Source organism: Carya illinoinensis, chromosome 4 (assembly GCF_018687715.1).
Source record: "Carya illinoinensis cultivar Pawnee chromosome 4, C.illinoinensisPawnee_v1, whole genome shotgun sequence".
Lineage (NCBI taxonomy): Eukaryota > Viridiplantae > Streptophyta > Magnoliopsida > Fagales > Juglandaceae > Carya > Carya illinoinensis.
Genome location: NC_056755.1, coordinates 41,974,692 through 41,990,854, shown reverse-complemented (window position 1 = coordinate 41,990,854; position 16,163 = coordinate 41,974,692). Strand labels below are relative to the sequence as shown.

Here is a 16,163-nt window from a genome sequence, read left to right as displayed (position 1 = left end):
CATTTAGCGACATATCCAATTAATTTCCTTTAAAGAACATATCAGAAAATCAAATAGGTGTTGGCGTTCATGGTCATAGGCGTTCGGTGAGGTTAGTTTGTAGGCTCTGGGCAAGTCCGTGGGGTTGGAAGAGAAACGGGTGTACGTGGGTTTGGAAGAGGGTGGGTCTGGGCATTCGTGGTCGTCGGTGTTCACTGAGGGAAGAAAGCTGGCTTTGGGAAAATCCGTGGGGTGAAATGGGGTTGGAAGAGGGTGGGTGTATGTGGCATCCTATGTTTTGTGGTTCAAGATAAGTTTCCTAGGAGGTCTACGTGGCAACATTTTATTAGTGGCTGTTTTTTAGGCATCATTGGAATGGCCTGTTAGAAGAATTTCTCGTAACTCAAGCCCCTCCTGCTGCTTGATGTATTCGCTTTTTCTGTACACTTTAAACCAAAAACTACAAGTTGGATCGAGCCTTGCACGTCAAACTGATGACAGTTCAAAAAACTAGCACAGGATGAACTGAAAAAATGAATGCTATGGATACAAATCAATGCGGGTAAAAGAGAGAATTAAAAGGCAACAAGACGCCTCAAGTATTTACATAAGATGATCATATCACTCGACCATGTGGGTGGATCCCTGAAGCCAGTTGTGTTCACCTCCTAGTGACTTGGTTTTTGCATTAACCAATGCATGTTATTAGCGTCCACTTCAAGGACTATGCAAATTGCGGAGGTGGTCAACCACAACATAGGAACTACTAAGAGTTGAAAATCAGACCGGTGAAGCGCTGTTCCTTCAATTTGCCTGCTGTTTGATTCAGGGACCGCTGGTTTTGTCTTTAGCCGTGAGGCAAGGAGCGCACACAAACACGGTGATTTCTTGCTTCGGTTGTGTAACTGCCCCGCACCTTAACCACCAATATAATTTCTGTGTCTCTGTTGTGTTCACACCAACAATCTTGGGGGACACCATCAACAAACTCTTTAGTTTGGAATTCATTGTGATGAACTGACACCTCTGCAATATGGTTGGGTCTGATTATGCCAGCTGCTGGAGTGACCTGTTTCAAACATAAGATCAATAATAAGCAAAATTTAAAATACATCCAGCAGAATACCTGAAATCTCTGAAGCCTCATGAGAATATTAGTAGCTGAAAATTTACAGTATATTACTATTTTGTACACACAACCAGACCAGACAAAGGCACAAGGTTAGTTATCAACCAAAATGGAACGCCACTCACGTTTATAGAATGACAGTGATGTGATAATCGGCCCACAGATGATATAACTTCGGCCAACATAACATTACAGTATCGTCAGCTCAGCAGTCTCAGGTCTAACATAAATTGATATCAAGAAGAAGCATATCTCAAATGCCCAAGGCAAATAGCTACAGCCACCTAAACTGTAGATCGACTTCCCCACTAATAGTATAGGAGTAACTATTCAAGGAAAAATAAGTCACCTGAAGCCATCGTGGAAAACCAAAGGAACCTCTTGGATGATGATCTGATGCTTGTCCATCCCCCATGATGAAAGATAGGCGTTCACAAATTATTTCAAAGAAAGCATCATTTGTCCCATACTTATTTGTAATACGCAAAATAGACGTGTCCTGATTTTGAAGGATTATATTGTTTGAACTGACAATAGTTTCTGGAATTTTGTGAAGTTCTTCATGCATATATCTAATTTTTTCATTTGACCCAAGAATTTCACCAAGCTCTTGCCTCCTTATTGAATCATCAGCTCGAGCAATATCAACATTAAATATGCACCGCACAGGCTTGTGATCACTGTCTATCACATCCATGCAAGCCTCGTACCTATTTAAACAAGAAGTGTCAAATTGTAAAATTCTAAAGAAAAGTTAAGATGAAACAAACTTATCTATGTTGACGTGTCTATATAATTTTATCAACCAACATACATCAATCCATTCAGAGAGAGTGAGAGAGTCGGTGCAGAAATCAAATCTTACCAACTAAAATAGTCAACATGCATCGTAAGTTTATACAATAATCTTAAAGATGAACCTTTTTATTTACCATCTTGACCACATTCCCCTCCTACACGTTTTCTTCACCCATAACAATTTAGCTGCCATCTACTCCCCAGGAAATATGCTAATCAATTAGCTAAACGAGTCCAGTCAGATAGAGTGTGATAAGCACAAAATGCTTGTGAAAATAGCATCAAACATGACCTTGACAATATACAAGTTCCAGCAAGTTATTTAAAGCATCACATACAAAATGATTGTAGGTGACAGGTGAATGGGAAAACTCACCTTGCTATCGAAGAGACCACAGGGCACGCTAAGCTGCAACCAGACAACAAAGTTGAGCGGCTATCACGATATAAAACTCTGTCACACCAGGCAGGGATGCGCTTCTTCTCAGCAGAATCATACCCTATATTAATTCACAGGATTCAGAACCCTTTGAGCAACCTTTACAAAAAGGACAAGTAAGAGATGAGCTCCATATATCAATCTTCAATTTTTTTTCCTTTTCAGGTCAGGATGTACTTACAAGGGAGGGGGGATGGTGTGGGAAGCCCAACTAACCCACAATTAATTGTTTCTTTTTGTGGGGTAAGCATTTACTACATGTCAGCACTAAAAGTAAATTTAAGTATAAAAGAAATATTGCTTTTATAGCTTATACACGGGAAAATTGCTTCGAGTCATACACAAATCAAGCAATTGTAAATAATTCAAATCAAGCTCAATTGGCATGTGAAGTTAGAACCAACAAATCAATGAAGCCTATTTTTCCCTTTTGATTTTTCTTTTTCACGCCCTGGCAAATAAGATTAATCTAAAAATTCATATTTATATATGCTATGATTAAACCAACCTGCTAAACCAGCTTTATGCCTTTCAAACTTGTATGTGGGTGGAAATGTAATAACTGCTTCCCGCATCCCTTGGAAGACATTACCAGCTTCCATTTCTCTCAGAAGCTGATCCCTTTCTCTAAGCCTATCAAAGCATCTTTGAGAAATAATGTCCCTTGCTTCATCATAAGCGATACCATCAAGCCGATAATTAAAATCACCAAGAAATATGACCAAGTCTGCCTCAGATAACTCAGGCATCCCTTCTGCAGGTTGCTCACCAGTAACCTGTAGAGGAATCATGCCTTATCATATACTGGAATTACAATCAAATTATACAAGTAACACTATCAATGAAAATGGCAGCTTTCCCAATTGATACAATTACATACATTTGTACCACGGAGCATTTGAACAGCAGCAGCAGAACCAACTGCAACAGAAAGGACCAATGGCAAGCCAGAACTATAAACAGGCCAAAATAAATAGATTGAGAACGCAAGCAAGCAAAACGAGAACAGGTACAACACCGTACCAGCGGCAGCATTGAAAACATTAGTTGATCGGCAAAATTTCATTGTTCGATATACATGATCAAAATCTGCATTTCGCTGATTAACTGCTTCTAAATGAGCAGCAAAGTGACAGTTGACAAAGCAAAATATCCGGTCATACACTCTTAGCCTCAAACCAACAGCTCCCTGCTCAGACAATGTTTAGCAAATCAGTCATAGGAGTAACCAACAATGACATACAGTCAACATAATGAAAGTATTATAAAGAACGAGAAATAAAGTTAAATAAAAAAACTAGAGAACATGATTGCAGACATTTCGAATTTTTTTAAGAGCAGAAGAAAGAAGTATGTTTATTGAAATGATAATACAACTTTCTGGTTTTTTATAGGTATTAAAAAAGAAAAAACAGAGAGAAATTTGTGTTAAACTCCTCATTACATCATTTTAATTTGACCCCATAATCGGTACGGCATGAAGCTAAAGATTATAGATGTCATCATTTAACCCTCATCTTTTTTTTTCCCTCCCTTTTCTTTCTAGTATTAGTATCCTCAGGCTTGAGGTTACTTAATTTTTTTTTTTCACCCTCTTGTGGTTGTGATGCTGGAGGATCCAGGCCCAATCATGAATATTCCTAGGCTTTGGGTGAGAAGCAGCATATTTGGGCGAGGAACAATTTATGCCTCGGTTGGGCGAAAAGCCTTATCCCTTGGTTGGGCAAGGAGACTTATTGCTTGGCTGGGTGAAGAGAAGTGGCGACATCCGTATTTTAATTATAACTTTGGCTACAAGTGTCAAAATCGGACATATGACCCCAATCCGGAAAGCTCTCCTTGGCGCGCACGTCGTTGTCACCATGATTCACTAGGTGAGCCCCTTGTCAACCCCAAAAATCAGCCGTTTTTACCTCAATCATCAATTTTAGTTAACTCTTTCATTTTTGGTTGAGTTTCTTTTATAGTAATGTTTATCTTTAGTAACGACTTCATTCAGGATTCTTAGGCTAGATTTTAACCATAATTATCTTATTCTGTATTCTATTATTTGGCCTTAATTACAATTTTTCCATTTTTGGTTAGCTATTTAAGCCCAGCTTGTGGGCTTCAGAGGAGATCTTTGATTTATGATTATCTTAAACCTTAATCTCAGAGTTTCCCTCTATTTGTGATTTTTCTCAATCACAATCTCTAAATTTTGTTGTTTAGCTAGCCATCAGAATAATCTTTTATTCTGATCCGGCTTCAGGTTGGTAACAAAGAAAGTGGGGAGAAAACATTTGTTTAACATAAACGATAGTAAAGCTAAACGTATTCATTACCAACTTTTTTGAGTAAAATTAATTTTGTTAATGACGGAAAGGGTTATTATCCTGGTAAATATCAAACAGTAAACCGGTAGCACAGGCCAGAACAGCTACCTTATTACCAATTGCACGCCCAAAGCCACATGGAACTGCTGCAGCATCAACGTCACCGACATGAGCTCTAAGACTATTTCTAACCCTGAAATACAACACTTCAATTATCAAAGATGAGAAAGTCGACCTGGTTAAAGGCCTTAAATAAGATTAAAGAGAAAGAAAGAGAATCAAGCTATATATTTACATCATGGAGGAATAGAACATCACATGAAATTTAATTTAGCCATTGTTTCCTATTTCATTTCAGGAGACAGATAGCAGATACACCAGAAAGGAGGGAAGGCTATTAAAAATTGGCCTAATTACTACCCAGTGTAAAGGAAAACATAGTTAGCATGATCAACTCATTTCTAATGCCATTCCACAATAAACCACTGAACTAAATCAGACAAAACTCCCATGACATTTGAAAGGAGCTTCATTTGTGAATCTTGGAGAATGCATCAGAGCTCAATCAAGACCTTCTCATGACTTAATACTCACCACACAGAGATGAGCAAGCCAGCCAGCTGCCTAGAACCAACACGTTCAAATGTCGATCCTTCATCCAATGTTTTACCAATCATATCCAGCCACCATTGCCCAACAGTACTCCCTTCAAGTCCTACCTACAGTTGACAGGAGAAAAATATTAAACAAGAGGTGATAAAATCCAACTGAAAAGGTCATTAAAATCAGAAAATGGTTACATAGGGGAAAAGGAAGAAGAATGTGAAGAAAAAGTCTTGGGTAATGAGGGAGCTAACCATTAATTCTACTTCTATTTCTCCTTTTCTGTTTTACACAGTAGATTCAACCCACTTTGTTGCATATATCTTTTTCTTCATTTTTTTTTTTTTTTGACAAAAAAAAAAAAAAAACACAATAAAAAAAAGTATTACTTAAACTATAAAAACACAATAATCAATCAATGAATCACTTTAGCATAATTATGAAAAAATATACATCAAGACTTTATCTTCCATGAAATATAAGATATAATGCCTTCTATCACAGAATAACAACATAATCTGTCCAAATTCCAGGTTATAATGCCTCTCAACAAAGCGTGAATCTCTAATATGTCAACAGCATTCCACATCTATTTCCCTTGCTTTTAGCCTAAACATGTTTTTTTTTTTTTTTGATAAATAATAATAAAAAAAAAACACGTTAAAGTTCTCTGAGGATTTCTAAAGCTTCTCCAGAGATGTCAAAATAGCCAAAAATTGACAATTATCAACTTATTTATATGAAATAAATGTATTTCTTTCATCCTGGAAAATGTTTTTCTTCTTGACCCAAGCTTTTCAAGGATAACTTTTGACAGCAGGACGCTTTTCATACGAAGGCATTTAAGAGTATAATTCCCAACTCCAACAATGTGGCTTAAAATCAATGTTGTCAACTATAAGCATCTGAAATCTCTTATTTTCTTCCAAATGTCAAGCTTCGCAATTGGTTAAGTAGCATTATTGTCAACTTACAGGAAAAAGGGTTCAACATAAAAAATAGAAGAAAAACTAACAGTCTCTTTAGCAGCAGACAGTGCAAGGACACCGGCACCCATTTCAACTTCTTGCAACCCAACAACAACAATCCCAACATCTTTTCTAGAACCCAGCCAGGATATAAGTGAGTCATGAGATGCTTTACCCTGTCCAACATTCCATGTGCCAGACAACATTTTCACATTTTCCATCCTTGTGTATAGAAATTCTTTGCCAGACAATTCTGAACCCAATATGCTGTCAAGAGGTCCTGGAGATGTGATGTTCCATCCACGTATACCACCGTGATTAGCCAAGGTAAAAACATAACCGGCTCCAACAGTAATTTCTATCACTGGGCCGCTGTGAGCTACCCACCCTCCAAGCTTATTACCACCAAGATCCAGTATCTGGACAGTTCCACTTGCATAACCAACCCATACTCGTGGACCAAATGAACATAAACATTGAACAGCAAAAGGGTGATACTGAAACTCTTGTATACGATTACCATTGCCATCCCACTGCACAAGTAGGCCACTTGTACACCCAGTCCAAATCATCCCATCTATAGTCAACACCAGTGCTTCAGTTCTTCGATTGTCATCTCCAAAGGCCCCCGTTGCAGCAAATCGACGGACAGCATCTGCCGCCCCCATTATAGCATTACATGAGCGCTGAAAGAAACCAAAGGAACCCTGCATTTTTTCCTTCTTTGAATTTGAGGCATATTCAATTGAAAAATCCTGAAATGATGAAGAGTCCACTCGGTTCTCAATCTGACCATCCGTATTGAACACTCTCAGTAACTCCCTTGTGCGAGCATCCCTGCAAAATCAAAACCAGCAAAATATACTAAATCCTAGACACTCATTAAAAAAATATTAAATCCATAGAAAGAAAAAACTTAGAGAAAAAGAAAAAGATGAACCCAATGCGATGCATGGAAACAATATTAGAAAAAGATTATTAAGCGTTCATCTTTAGTCATCTATGTATCTCCCATCATTCCATGCACATATAGTACCACAAAATAAGTAAGAACCACTCTGACATATAAGGCTTATAGCTGAAATTGGAAATTGCGCATTTGGCTTACTAGAATCCAAATGTTTCCACTTACTAAGAGCATTATTTCCTCATCATCTTTAAAATTATGTGCGCCATGAATGAACAAACAAGGTCTAAGTTAATAAAGAAGAAAAATGATAGGCTTCTACTCCAGCATATTTGTGTCAGGGAACTAGAAATCAAACTCAAATCCTCTTCATGGCTAATCCCAAAATCACCAGTTAAATTTGAAGACCAATGGGACGGATCTAAACAAAGAATATTGGCAGCAGTACAATATGCTAATTTCGAGAAGAAAAAATCTCTTTTGCAAGCCTTATTTTAACACACCAGTGATGTGGAGGATGTGAAAACCTGCCACATCAACTAGTAAATAGTATTTTGACTTTTTTATAGTTGTAATGGATTCCACAACAAGTGGTGTGTTACACTCTAGGCTTATACATAGAAGAACTCAACTTGAAATACATGAACAGTGCTGAAGATTAAAACATACCACAAAGCAAATGACAGATAACCAGCACTCCACACTTTTGCTCTAGAGTTATCAGCCAACAGATACTTAACATCTGATGTTAATATGTTACTGAAACCATTCACAGAGAGTTGGCTCTGCAAATCAATGCAAGACCTCTCCACTAATAGAGTAGCCATATGCCTCTCTTCGCTTGTTAGAGAAAGAGATTTTTCAATACTTTCCCACGGCCATATTCTAATAACACCACCTTCCGAACCAGACCACAGATCTCCTGAACAAAGTAATACAAAGTGAGGAAGTAGAAAGTGCATCGACGAATTCCAGCAATCCAAAGCCTTGAAAAAGTTAGACTGGATGGAACATCTCAAATTACACAGAGCAAAAGAGGTAAAGTCATAACTAGTACTTCTAAAAAGTTTCTTTTTTCTGAAAGGAGGCAATTGGTAACCTCTAGCGCAGTGAAGAATGTTTGAACATACCTTCAAATTCAAAATGTTCCCTAATATGACATTCTCCTTCAATCTATTCCCTATTCAATAGCTTATAGCATGTTGAGGCTCTAGTTCCTGATATAATTTCCCAATGCCTTGTATGGTGATAAGGTCCCAGGCCCTGAGAGTTACTCTATGGCATTTTTCCCAAGTTTGTGAGATATGGAGGACAAAGATATATTTGGGTGATTTCTGATTCTAAGGAACTTGGATGTAGCAAAAGAAGTTTTATGAACATTTTCAATGATATCCATGCAAAAGGAAAATTTAAAGGAAGTCTTCACGCAACGTTCATTGGTCTCATTCCCAATAAAGATTTTGACATCAAAGATTTTTTTTTATCGGTAAACAAAATTTTATTGATCATAAGAATAGGCAAAATCCTAGGTATACGGAACATATACAAGAGCGTTGCCTGAGCGTGCTAGTTTACTGATACAAGAAATTCATGGAAATTCCATTGAAATCAATTACAACCGACCAATGAAGTAAAGTATTGACAAACAATTTCCTAAGCTCTTCCATTGATCGCTCTCGATCTTCGAATCTTCCGTCATTCCTTTCCCTCCAAATGCACCACCATAAGCATATTTAGGACCATCTTCCATATTCATGCAATTGAGGCTTCTTTCATTCTTGCTATACTATAGACTTCTGGATAAGCTTCCTTGAGTATCTTGTCACCACACTAAATGCCATGCCAAAATTTGATTTTGAATCTGTCACCCAACTTAAAGCGGGTATTTCGGAAGTATGTATCCCATCCTCTTCTTATGTGCTTCCAAAGACCCACCACATATGGCCCACTTACCTCATTTGAACACCAATCTCCCCATGCTTCACCGTACTTCGATTCTATGATATTTCTCTACAAGATCTCCTATTCTTGATGGTACCTCGACAACTATTTACCCAATAAAGCATTGTTAAAAACTTGCAAATTCTTGATACCTAGACCTTCTTCTAAGATGAGGGATCATATTATAGCCCATTTTACCAAGTAAAACTTAAACTCATCATTCACCTCCCCCCCCCCCCCCCCCAAAAAAAAAAAAAAAAAATCTCGCTGAAGTTTCTCCATGTGTTGAACCACCTTGGTAGGAAGCGGGAATAATGATAAGAAATAAGTCGGCAAATTGGATAGGGTAATTTTAATTAAAGTGACCTTACCACTTTTGAATAGGTACATCCTTCCAACTAGCTAGTTTCCGCTCCATTTTCTCTAATACATCATCCCAAATTGATTTCAATTTGAATGGTGCACCCAAGGGAGAGGGCCAAGATATTTGATCAGCAAATGAGATATCTTGCATTACAAGATGAAAACCATGCTCTCCACATTAGTAACATCTCAAACCGGAACTACTTTTGATTTGGTCCAGTTCACCTTCAATCCTGAAGTAGCTTCAAAGCAAAGAAGAATAGCTCTCAAAGCTTTAATATGATCATGTTTGGTCCCACAAAATATTAGTGTCGTCAGCAAATAATAGGTGAGATATACTTGGCTCCTACGTTGAAAATCCACAAAGGAAGCCGCCCTCCGTAATCTTGCTAAAGGCTCCCATTACAAGAACAAATAGTAATGGAGAAAGAGGATCGCCTTGTCTTAGGCACCGTGAGCTTTTAAAGAATTCCATAGGTGTGTCGTTTGCCCAAGATTGAGAAACAAGCAATTGAAATACAATGATTGATCCATGAACACCATTTCGAACCAAAGCAAAATCGCTCGAGCATGTAAAGCAAAAAGCTCCAATTGACCTAGTCCTAAGTCTTTTCCACATCTAGTTTGCACAAAAGTCCTGGCTCACCCAACTTGAATCTACCATCCAAACATTCGTTGGCAATCAGTACCAAGTCAAGAATTTTCCTACCTCTAACAAAGGCATGTTGAGGCTTGGATATTAACTTCTTCACCGCCAAGCTCAATCTATTCATCAAAACCTTCAACATGATCTTGTACATCCCACTTACCAAGCTAATGGGTTGATAATCTTTTACCTCTACCTCACCGGTTTTTTGGGAATGAGAGCAATAAAAGTTGAATTGAGGCTATTTTCAAACCTTCCATTTTCATGAAATTCATGAAAGGCTCCCATAATGTCATCCTGAATCACTTCCCAGCAAGTTTGAAAAAATGCCATAGAGAATCCATCCGGAATTGGACTTTTGTCACCCACCATACTTTTTACCGCTCTTTGGATCTCCATCTCTTCAAAGGGCTGCTCAAGCCGTGCTACTTCTTACAACTTGAGAGCATCAAAGGTAAGTTCTAATTTCGGTCTCCAAGAAAATTCTTCCGGAAGCAATTGCTTATAGTACTTAACAATGTGATCCGTGAGCGTTGGTTGATTTGAAGTAGCCACCCCATCCACCAACAATGTCTCCATGGTATTGTTCCTTCCTTTGTGAATTTGCCATCCAGTGGAAAATTTTTGTGCATTTGTCCCCCTCTTTCAACCATAAGGCTCTCAATTTTTGTCTCCAAGATATTTACTCCAATAAAGAAACCCTTTTTCCACAGACACTTGAACTTTACAAGCTCTCTCCTCTTTAGATAGTTCCCTAACCTCCTCCACACCCTCCAATCCCTTGAGTTCTTCAAACAAAGCATGTTTTTGGCCTTTCACTTTGCAAAACACCCGTTCATTCCAAGCCTTCGTATCTTTCTTCAAAGTGTTCAATTTACTTGTCATGTCATAGCTTGGGTTTCCATGAAGTTGGTACAAAGACCACCACCGTTAGGCTCTCTCAATAAAACCCTCTGATTCCAATCACATATTTTCAAACTTAAAGTACCTTGGGCCACCCGGAATACCTCCACAATCAAGGAGGATGGGAAAAGGGTCTACAAATCCTGGAGGGTCTCTTTTGAATAAGATTCAGGTATTGTGCTTCCCATTCAAGTGGATACTAAGAATCTATCAAGCCTTAACCAAGAGGAGTGTTCTCGGTTATTCAACCAAGTGTACAAGCCACCTGCAAGAGGAAGATCTAGTAAATCTTGTTCAAAGATGAAGTTAAAGAATTCTACCATTGCCTAATTGAAACTAGAGCCACCCGACCTTTCACTCGGAAACCAAGTGACGTTGAAGTCACCATCAATACACGAAGGTAGGTCCCATATGATGTTTACACCACCCAACTCATCCCCTAATAACTTTCTGGCATGATCTATATCAGGACCATAAATACCTGCAAAGGCCCATTGGAATCCATCCACAACATTCTTGAACGAGCAAGCTACCATAAAGTCCCCCACACAATCTTCTATGTTCTCCATTGGATGGAAAATGAAGCCACCCCACTTGACTACATCCCCACAAACTTCTAACTGTATTTCATGAGATGAGTTCCAATTTCATTACTTGTAAACATACAATGTCTACTTTCCGTTGCCGAAGCTGGTTTCTGATTCTGAGGGTGTTTTTCCATCTCATTCAGCCCCCTTACATTCCACAAAATGATTTTTGGCTTCAAAAAACTATTTCTGTTGCCCTTCCCTTCGGTCTTGCACGACCTGAACTCCTCTCTTTAGCTTCATAATTAACTATCCAGTTGAGTCTTTTTAGTTCTCTAGCTCTTTTATTTGCTGAGCTGAGCTCATTTCTTGAGTTTGTTTGAAAAGCCTCTATGGCACTAAGAAGAGCTGTGGATCGGTCCTCAAAGCCATCACATATTATCCCTACACAAGGTTGGATCTCCTTTGCTTTGTGTAGTACCAATTCTAACACATGGATATTGTTGTTTCTGCTTGGATGTACAGAATTCAGTGGGAGGACTTTATTTCAAGTTTCTTCTTCACTGTCCGTGAAGCTCATCTGGGATACATTCTCCAGGTCAGATCTCGGCCATTGTCTGTATTCTCCCATAGCCCCATCAATAAGAAGAGCAGAGGAGACTACAGGTCTCCTATCTCAAGCCACAGGAGCTATTAAAAAATTTTCAAAAAGCTGGAGACTTCATGGAGGATTTTTATAAGGTTTTTGTGAGGTTCAGGAATAGAGATTGGCCTATCATTTCTGTTTTGAGGAAATACTTGGATATTTTTTGAGAAAAAACCCAATCACCTTCATTACTTGCACTGCTTATTATTATGCATAGAAGCAATCAGGTGACAGGTCTGTGATTTGACTATCCGAATTGCTCCCTGTGGGCACTATTTGGCTAGTTTGAAGCAATTGTAGTTTTACAAGGGTGTTCAGACTATAACTAAAAGAAGGTTTTCAAATCTGCCAACATATTTCATGTCTCTCCTGCCCTTCTGATTGGCATAACTAACCACCTAGAAAATTACAGTAGAATTTTCTGTGGGGTGGTATGAGTGTGGATGCTAAATTTCATCTGGTAAATTGGTCCAAGGTTTGTCCCCAATCTCTGAGGGTTCTTTGGGGGATCGAAATTTAATTCTATTCGACTGAGCTCTCTCTTGAGGAACTGGTTATGACACACTATGCTTATGAGATAAGAGCCTTGGAAGGTTGGTGGTGGAATTAAATATGATACTTCGTTGGGAGGGTGGTGTTCCAAATGAAGTCAATGGATTGTTTGGGGTTAATCTTGTGAAATTGATTAGGAGGGGTGGGTGTTCACTTGACTTACTATATATGATGTGGGTGACAGATCGGTCCCTTAAGATAGCTTTCCCTGGATTATTCAATATCGCCTGATTTAAGGATGTTTTTACTGCAGATCATTATAGCTTTCTAATGATTCTCATCAGTGGTGAGTTTACTCTAGCCAGAACGCCACTCGATTAAAAGGTGAATCTCTTCACTTCATTTTTGTAAGCGGGTGTACTTCATCAAGCTGAGACAGGTAGTGAAAGACAAACTATGTTAGCCCCTTTCATGAAAGGTGTGTTTATGATAAAGACTCATATTAGATACGAGAAATGTTTCATCTTATCTCATTATTACAATATTTTTAAATTTTTATGTAAAATATAATAAACAATTCAAAATTTTTAAATCTTATAATAATATTATTAAAAAATAATATTTTATTCCATTTTCAACTTCCATTTCATCCCATCTCTTCCGATCCTAACGGCAAATCATCACATCTCTACCATCCTAACAGCAAATTAATTGAATATATATTTTCCGGAACGAGGTAAGAAAAAACAAGTTCTCTGGCAGGAATATCAATCAACCAGGGCATAGAAATACCATAAGACGTGATGACAAATGAAAGAACGGGGCCGCGATGCGCCTGCCATGAGAAGCTTTCCTTGAATCGACTCCAGGATTCGCCATTGTGGTCAGATATCGTCGTCTTCCAGCACCTAATTCTCCCATCAATGTGCCCACTCCACACCACTCTGCTCCCCTCATCCCCAAGCAAACATGTGGTAGGCGAAGTCGACGCAGACTCCCGAAACGGTGCTGTATACTCATCCCCAGTCTTCAGGTCTCCGACCCCTGGCCGGTACAAATCCCCGAAGTCCCAAATCCTAATCCCGCACTCGCTTCCGGCCCACAACTGGGAGTCCGTAGCGGTGACAGTTCTCAAAAAGCTGGCAACCTGCGATTCTCTAAGCGGGTGAGGCCGGAGCTCCAAGCATGGCGGGCGACCCGGGTGCACGGCGGAGCGGACGGGTACTTTGAATATCCTGGTGCCACCGCCCTTGGCGACGAACTCGGGGAGGGAAGAGCCATCATTTTGGGGGCCGGAGGCGTCGTTGGAGAGCTTGCGGTCGAGGAATTGGAGCATGTAGTCTAGGCGCTTGGAGGTGGACTCAATAGACTTGGAAGAGAGAACGTCGTTTTGGATTTCGTCGTTCTCATCGTCGCCGTCGTCGTCGGATGATTGGAAATAGCGATCAGAGACTCTGGGTGGCGGTGGAGAATTGAGAGGTGAAGAAGAATAAGGAGTTGAAACGTCGTCGTCTAAGTCGATGAGCGGTCGATCCATTTACCGGAACTGAATCTAACAATGCGGTACAGAATGCGAAGAAAGAAGACAGTTGGAAGACTTGTTTGCAGGGATCGAAGGAACGAAACCAATAAAGAAAGGCGATGAAATTGAGGAGAGTGTTTACTTTGCTTTTCTTTTTTTGATTGAGAGGAGGGTGCTGCCTGCTGGGTGTTTGTTTCTGTGTTTTGGGATTAGAAAGAAAAAAAACAAAAAACAAAACAAACGTTGTCTGAAGTTCTGAAATACATTATTGAGATTTTATAATACTGTTAATGACTAATAATAGACGTACAATTTACAGTATTAATATGATAAATTATTTTATAAAAATACTTTATATTTAAAATAAAATGATGTAAATATTGTAAAAATATTTATATATATATATATATCATTTTCTATCATTAATATAGGATTTTTAAACTGAATATGTGTTTATATATCTTCTATATATAAAAGTATGTATCAAACGAAATTTCTTGTTTTAACAGAAAATATTGTTTTTACCGTTAGTTTTGTTCTTCCCGTTAAACAGCAGTTAAGCCACCGTTTGTGGATTTGTGTAATTTCACAAACCCTGAATCCCACCGCATTCCATCTCTCCCTTCTCATCACTGTGTAAACCTCCTGCAGCACCTCGTCTTCGAAGTCTTCCATTCCGCAAGTGAGCAACGATCTTGACCTGGATCCAAGACTGCAGCTGCTATTGGTGGTGTGCCCTGGGGTGTTGCTAACGCCAAAGGTTCTATCTATGCTGAATTTCCCGCCGTTCTTGGAGCTGATTGAGTCGGCAGCAAGCATGGTGGCGGCGTCGGTGCAGGTTAAGAGCTCGAAGCGATAGCCAACGGCATCAGAGCAGCCACACTCGCGCCACGCCTCGAGGCTGCCCCACGGGTTCCAAGCGCCATCCTCTGGGCGAAGGATGAGCCAAGCGCCAGGACTAGATTGGCTGACGTTGTGGGAGCCACGGGACGGTACAAACGGAGTGACCATGGAGGCCACGACGACCGCCGAGCCCGTTGACATGGTCTTGAAGTTGAACGACCCCATGGGTTTTGGACTTCAATGGTTGCTTGAAGGACATAGACTGGGAAGTTGGAACCTCAGAGAGAATAAAAGAAAACAGAGGAAGAAGAAGAAGAAGAAGAAGAAGAAGAAGAAGATAGAGGAAGCAGCGGCGCCAACAGAAGGAAAGAAAGAAGAAGCAAAACCCTAAGGGCTAGACAGCAAACGACGTCGTTTTAGGGGAGAAAGGGGGCTGGGCTTAAGGCACACGGGCTGGGCCCGAAAACTGAAGGAATTTGGCCAAAAAAAAAACCCACTAGAACAAAGCCCACCCGAAATTAAAAATTCAACATGATAAAAAATCAAGAAAAATCAAATAAAAACATTAAAATTAAATATTAATAAAATAAAAGAATAAAAAATCTCCAACAATAAAATAATTTAAACTAGAGGTAATTCAAATGTAAAAATAATTATTAATATCAAGAAAGTATATTATTTAAATTATACAATTTAAAAATTATAAAATAATATTATGAAAATCATGTTTAATCTAACTAGATAAACGTGCTTTGCACGTTGTTTTGACCTAGTATATATATATATGTATGAATAATTTTAGTTGAGATCATTCCTAGTTTTTTTTTTTTATAATCTACATATTTACCAAAATTTAACAAATATTGTTAATACCTAAAATCAGCACAACAGACCGAAAGGGAAAAAAAAGTCATTCTTGACCTGCTATAGCAATTTGGGCCTCGATAGGTATCGTGTTGAGCTCCTGATAGTAGTCTGGTGTGGTTGTATGATTTTTGTACCTACATCCATGACAGTGAATATGTAGTAAATGCAAATAAAATAAAATAGAAGAAGACACACAAATTTACGTGGTTCAACACTGGACTATTTCCAAGGGGATTCAGGGAGGAGAGAGTCCATTATAATATATTTGTTTTACA

At 38.9% G+C, this 16,163-nt stretch overlaps 1 protein-coding gene across 1 annotated transcript; it reads right to left on the bottom strand.

Annotated features, from left to right (window-relative positions):
* Window positions 1-458: 458 nt before the first annotated feature.
* On the bottom strand, window positions 459-14,405 carry LOC122308479 (type II inositol polyphosphate 5-phosphatase 15-like). Its single transcript, XM_043121829.1, is given in 13 exon segments — window positions 459-752; window positions 755-841; window positions 844-1,048; window positions 1,458-1,818; window positions 2,283-2,406; window positions 2,854-3,121; window positions 3,226-3,266; window positions 3,369-3,534; window positions 4,769-4,853; window positions 5,255-5,379; window positions 6,279-7,068; window positions 7,808-8,060; window positions 13,449-14,405. Coding segments are annotated over 13 exon segments (3,306 nt in total). The 5' UTR covers window positions 14,194-14,405; the 3' UTR covers window positions 459-696.
* Window positions 14,406-16,163: the final 1,758 nt, after the last annotated feature.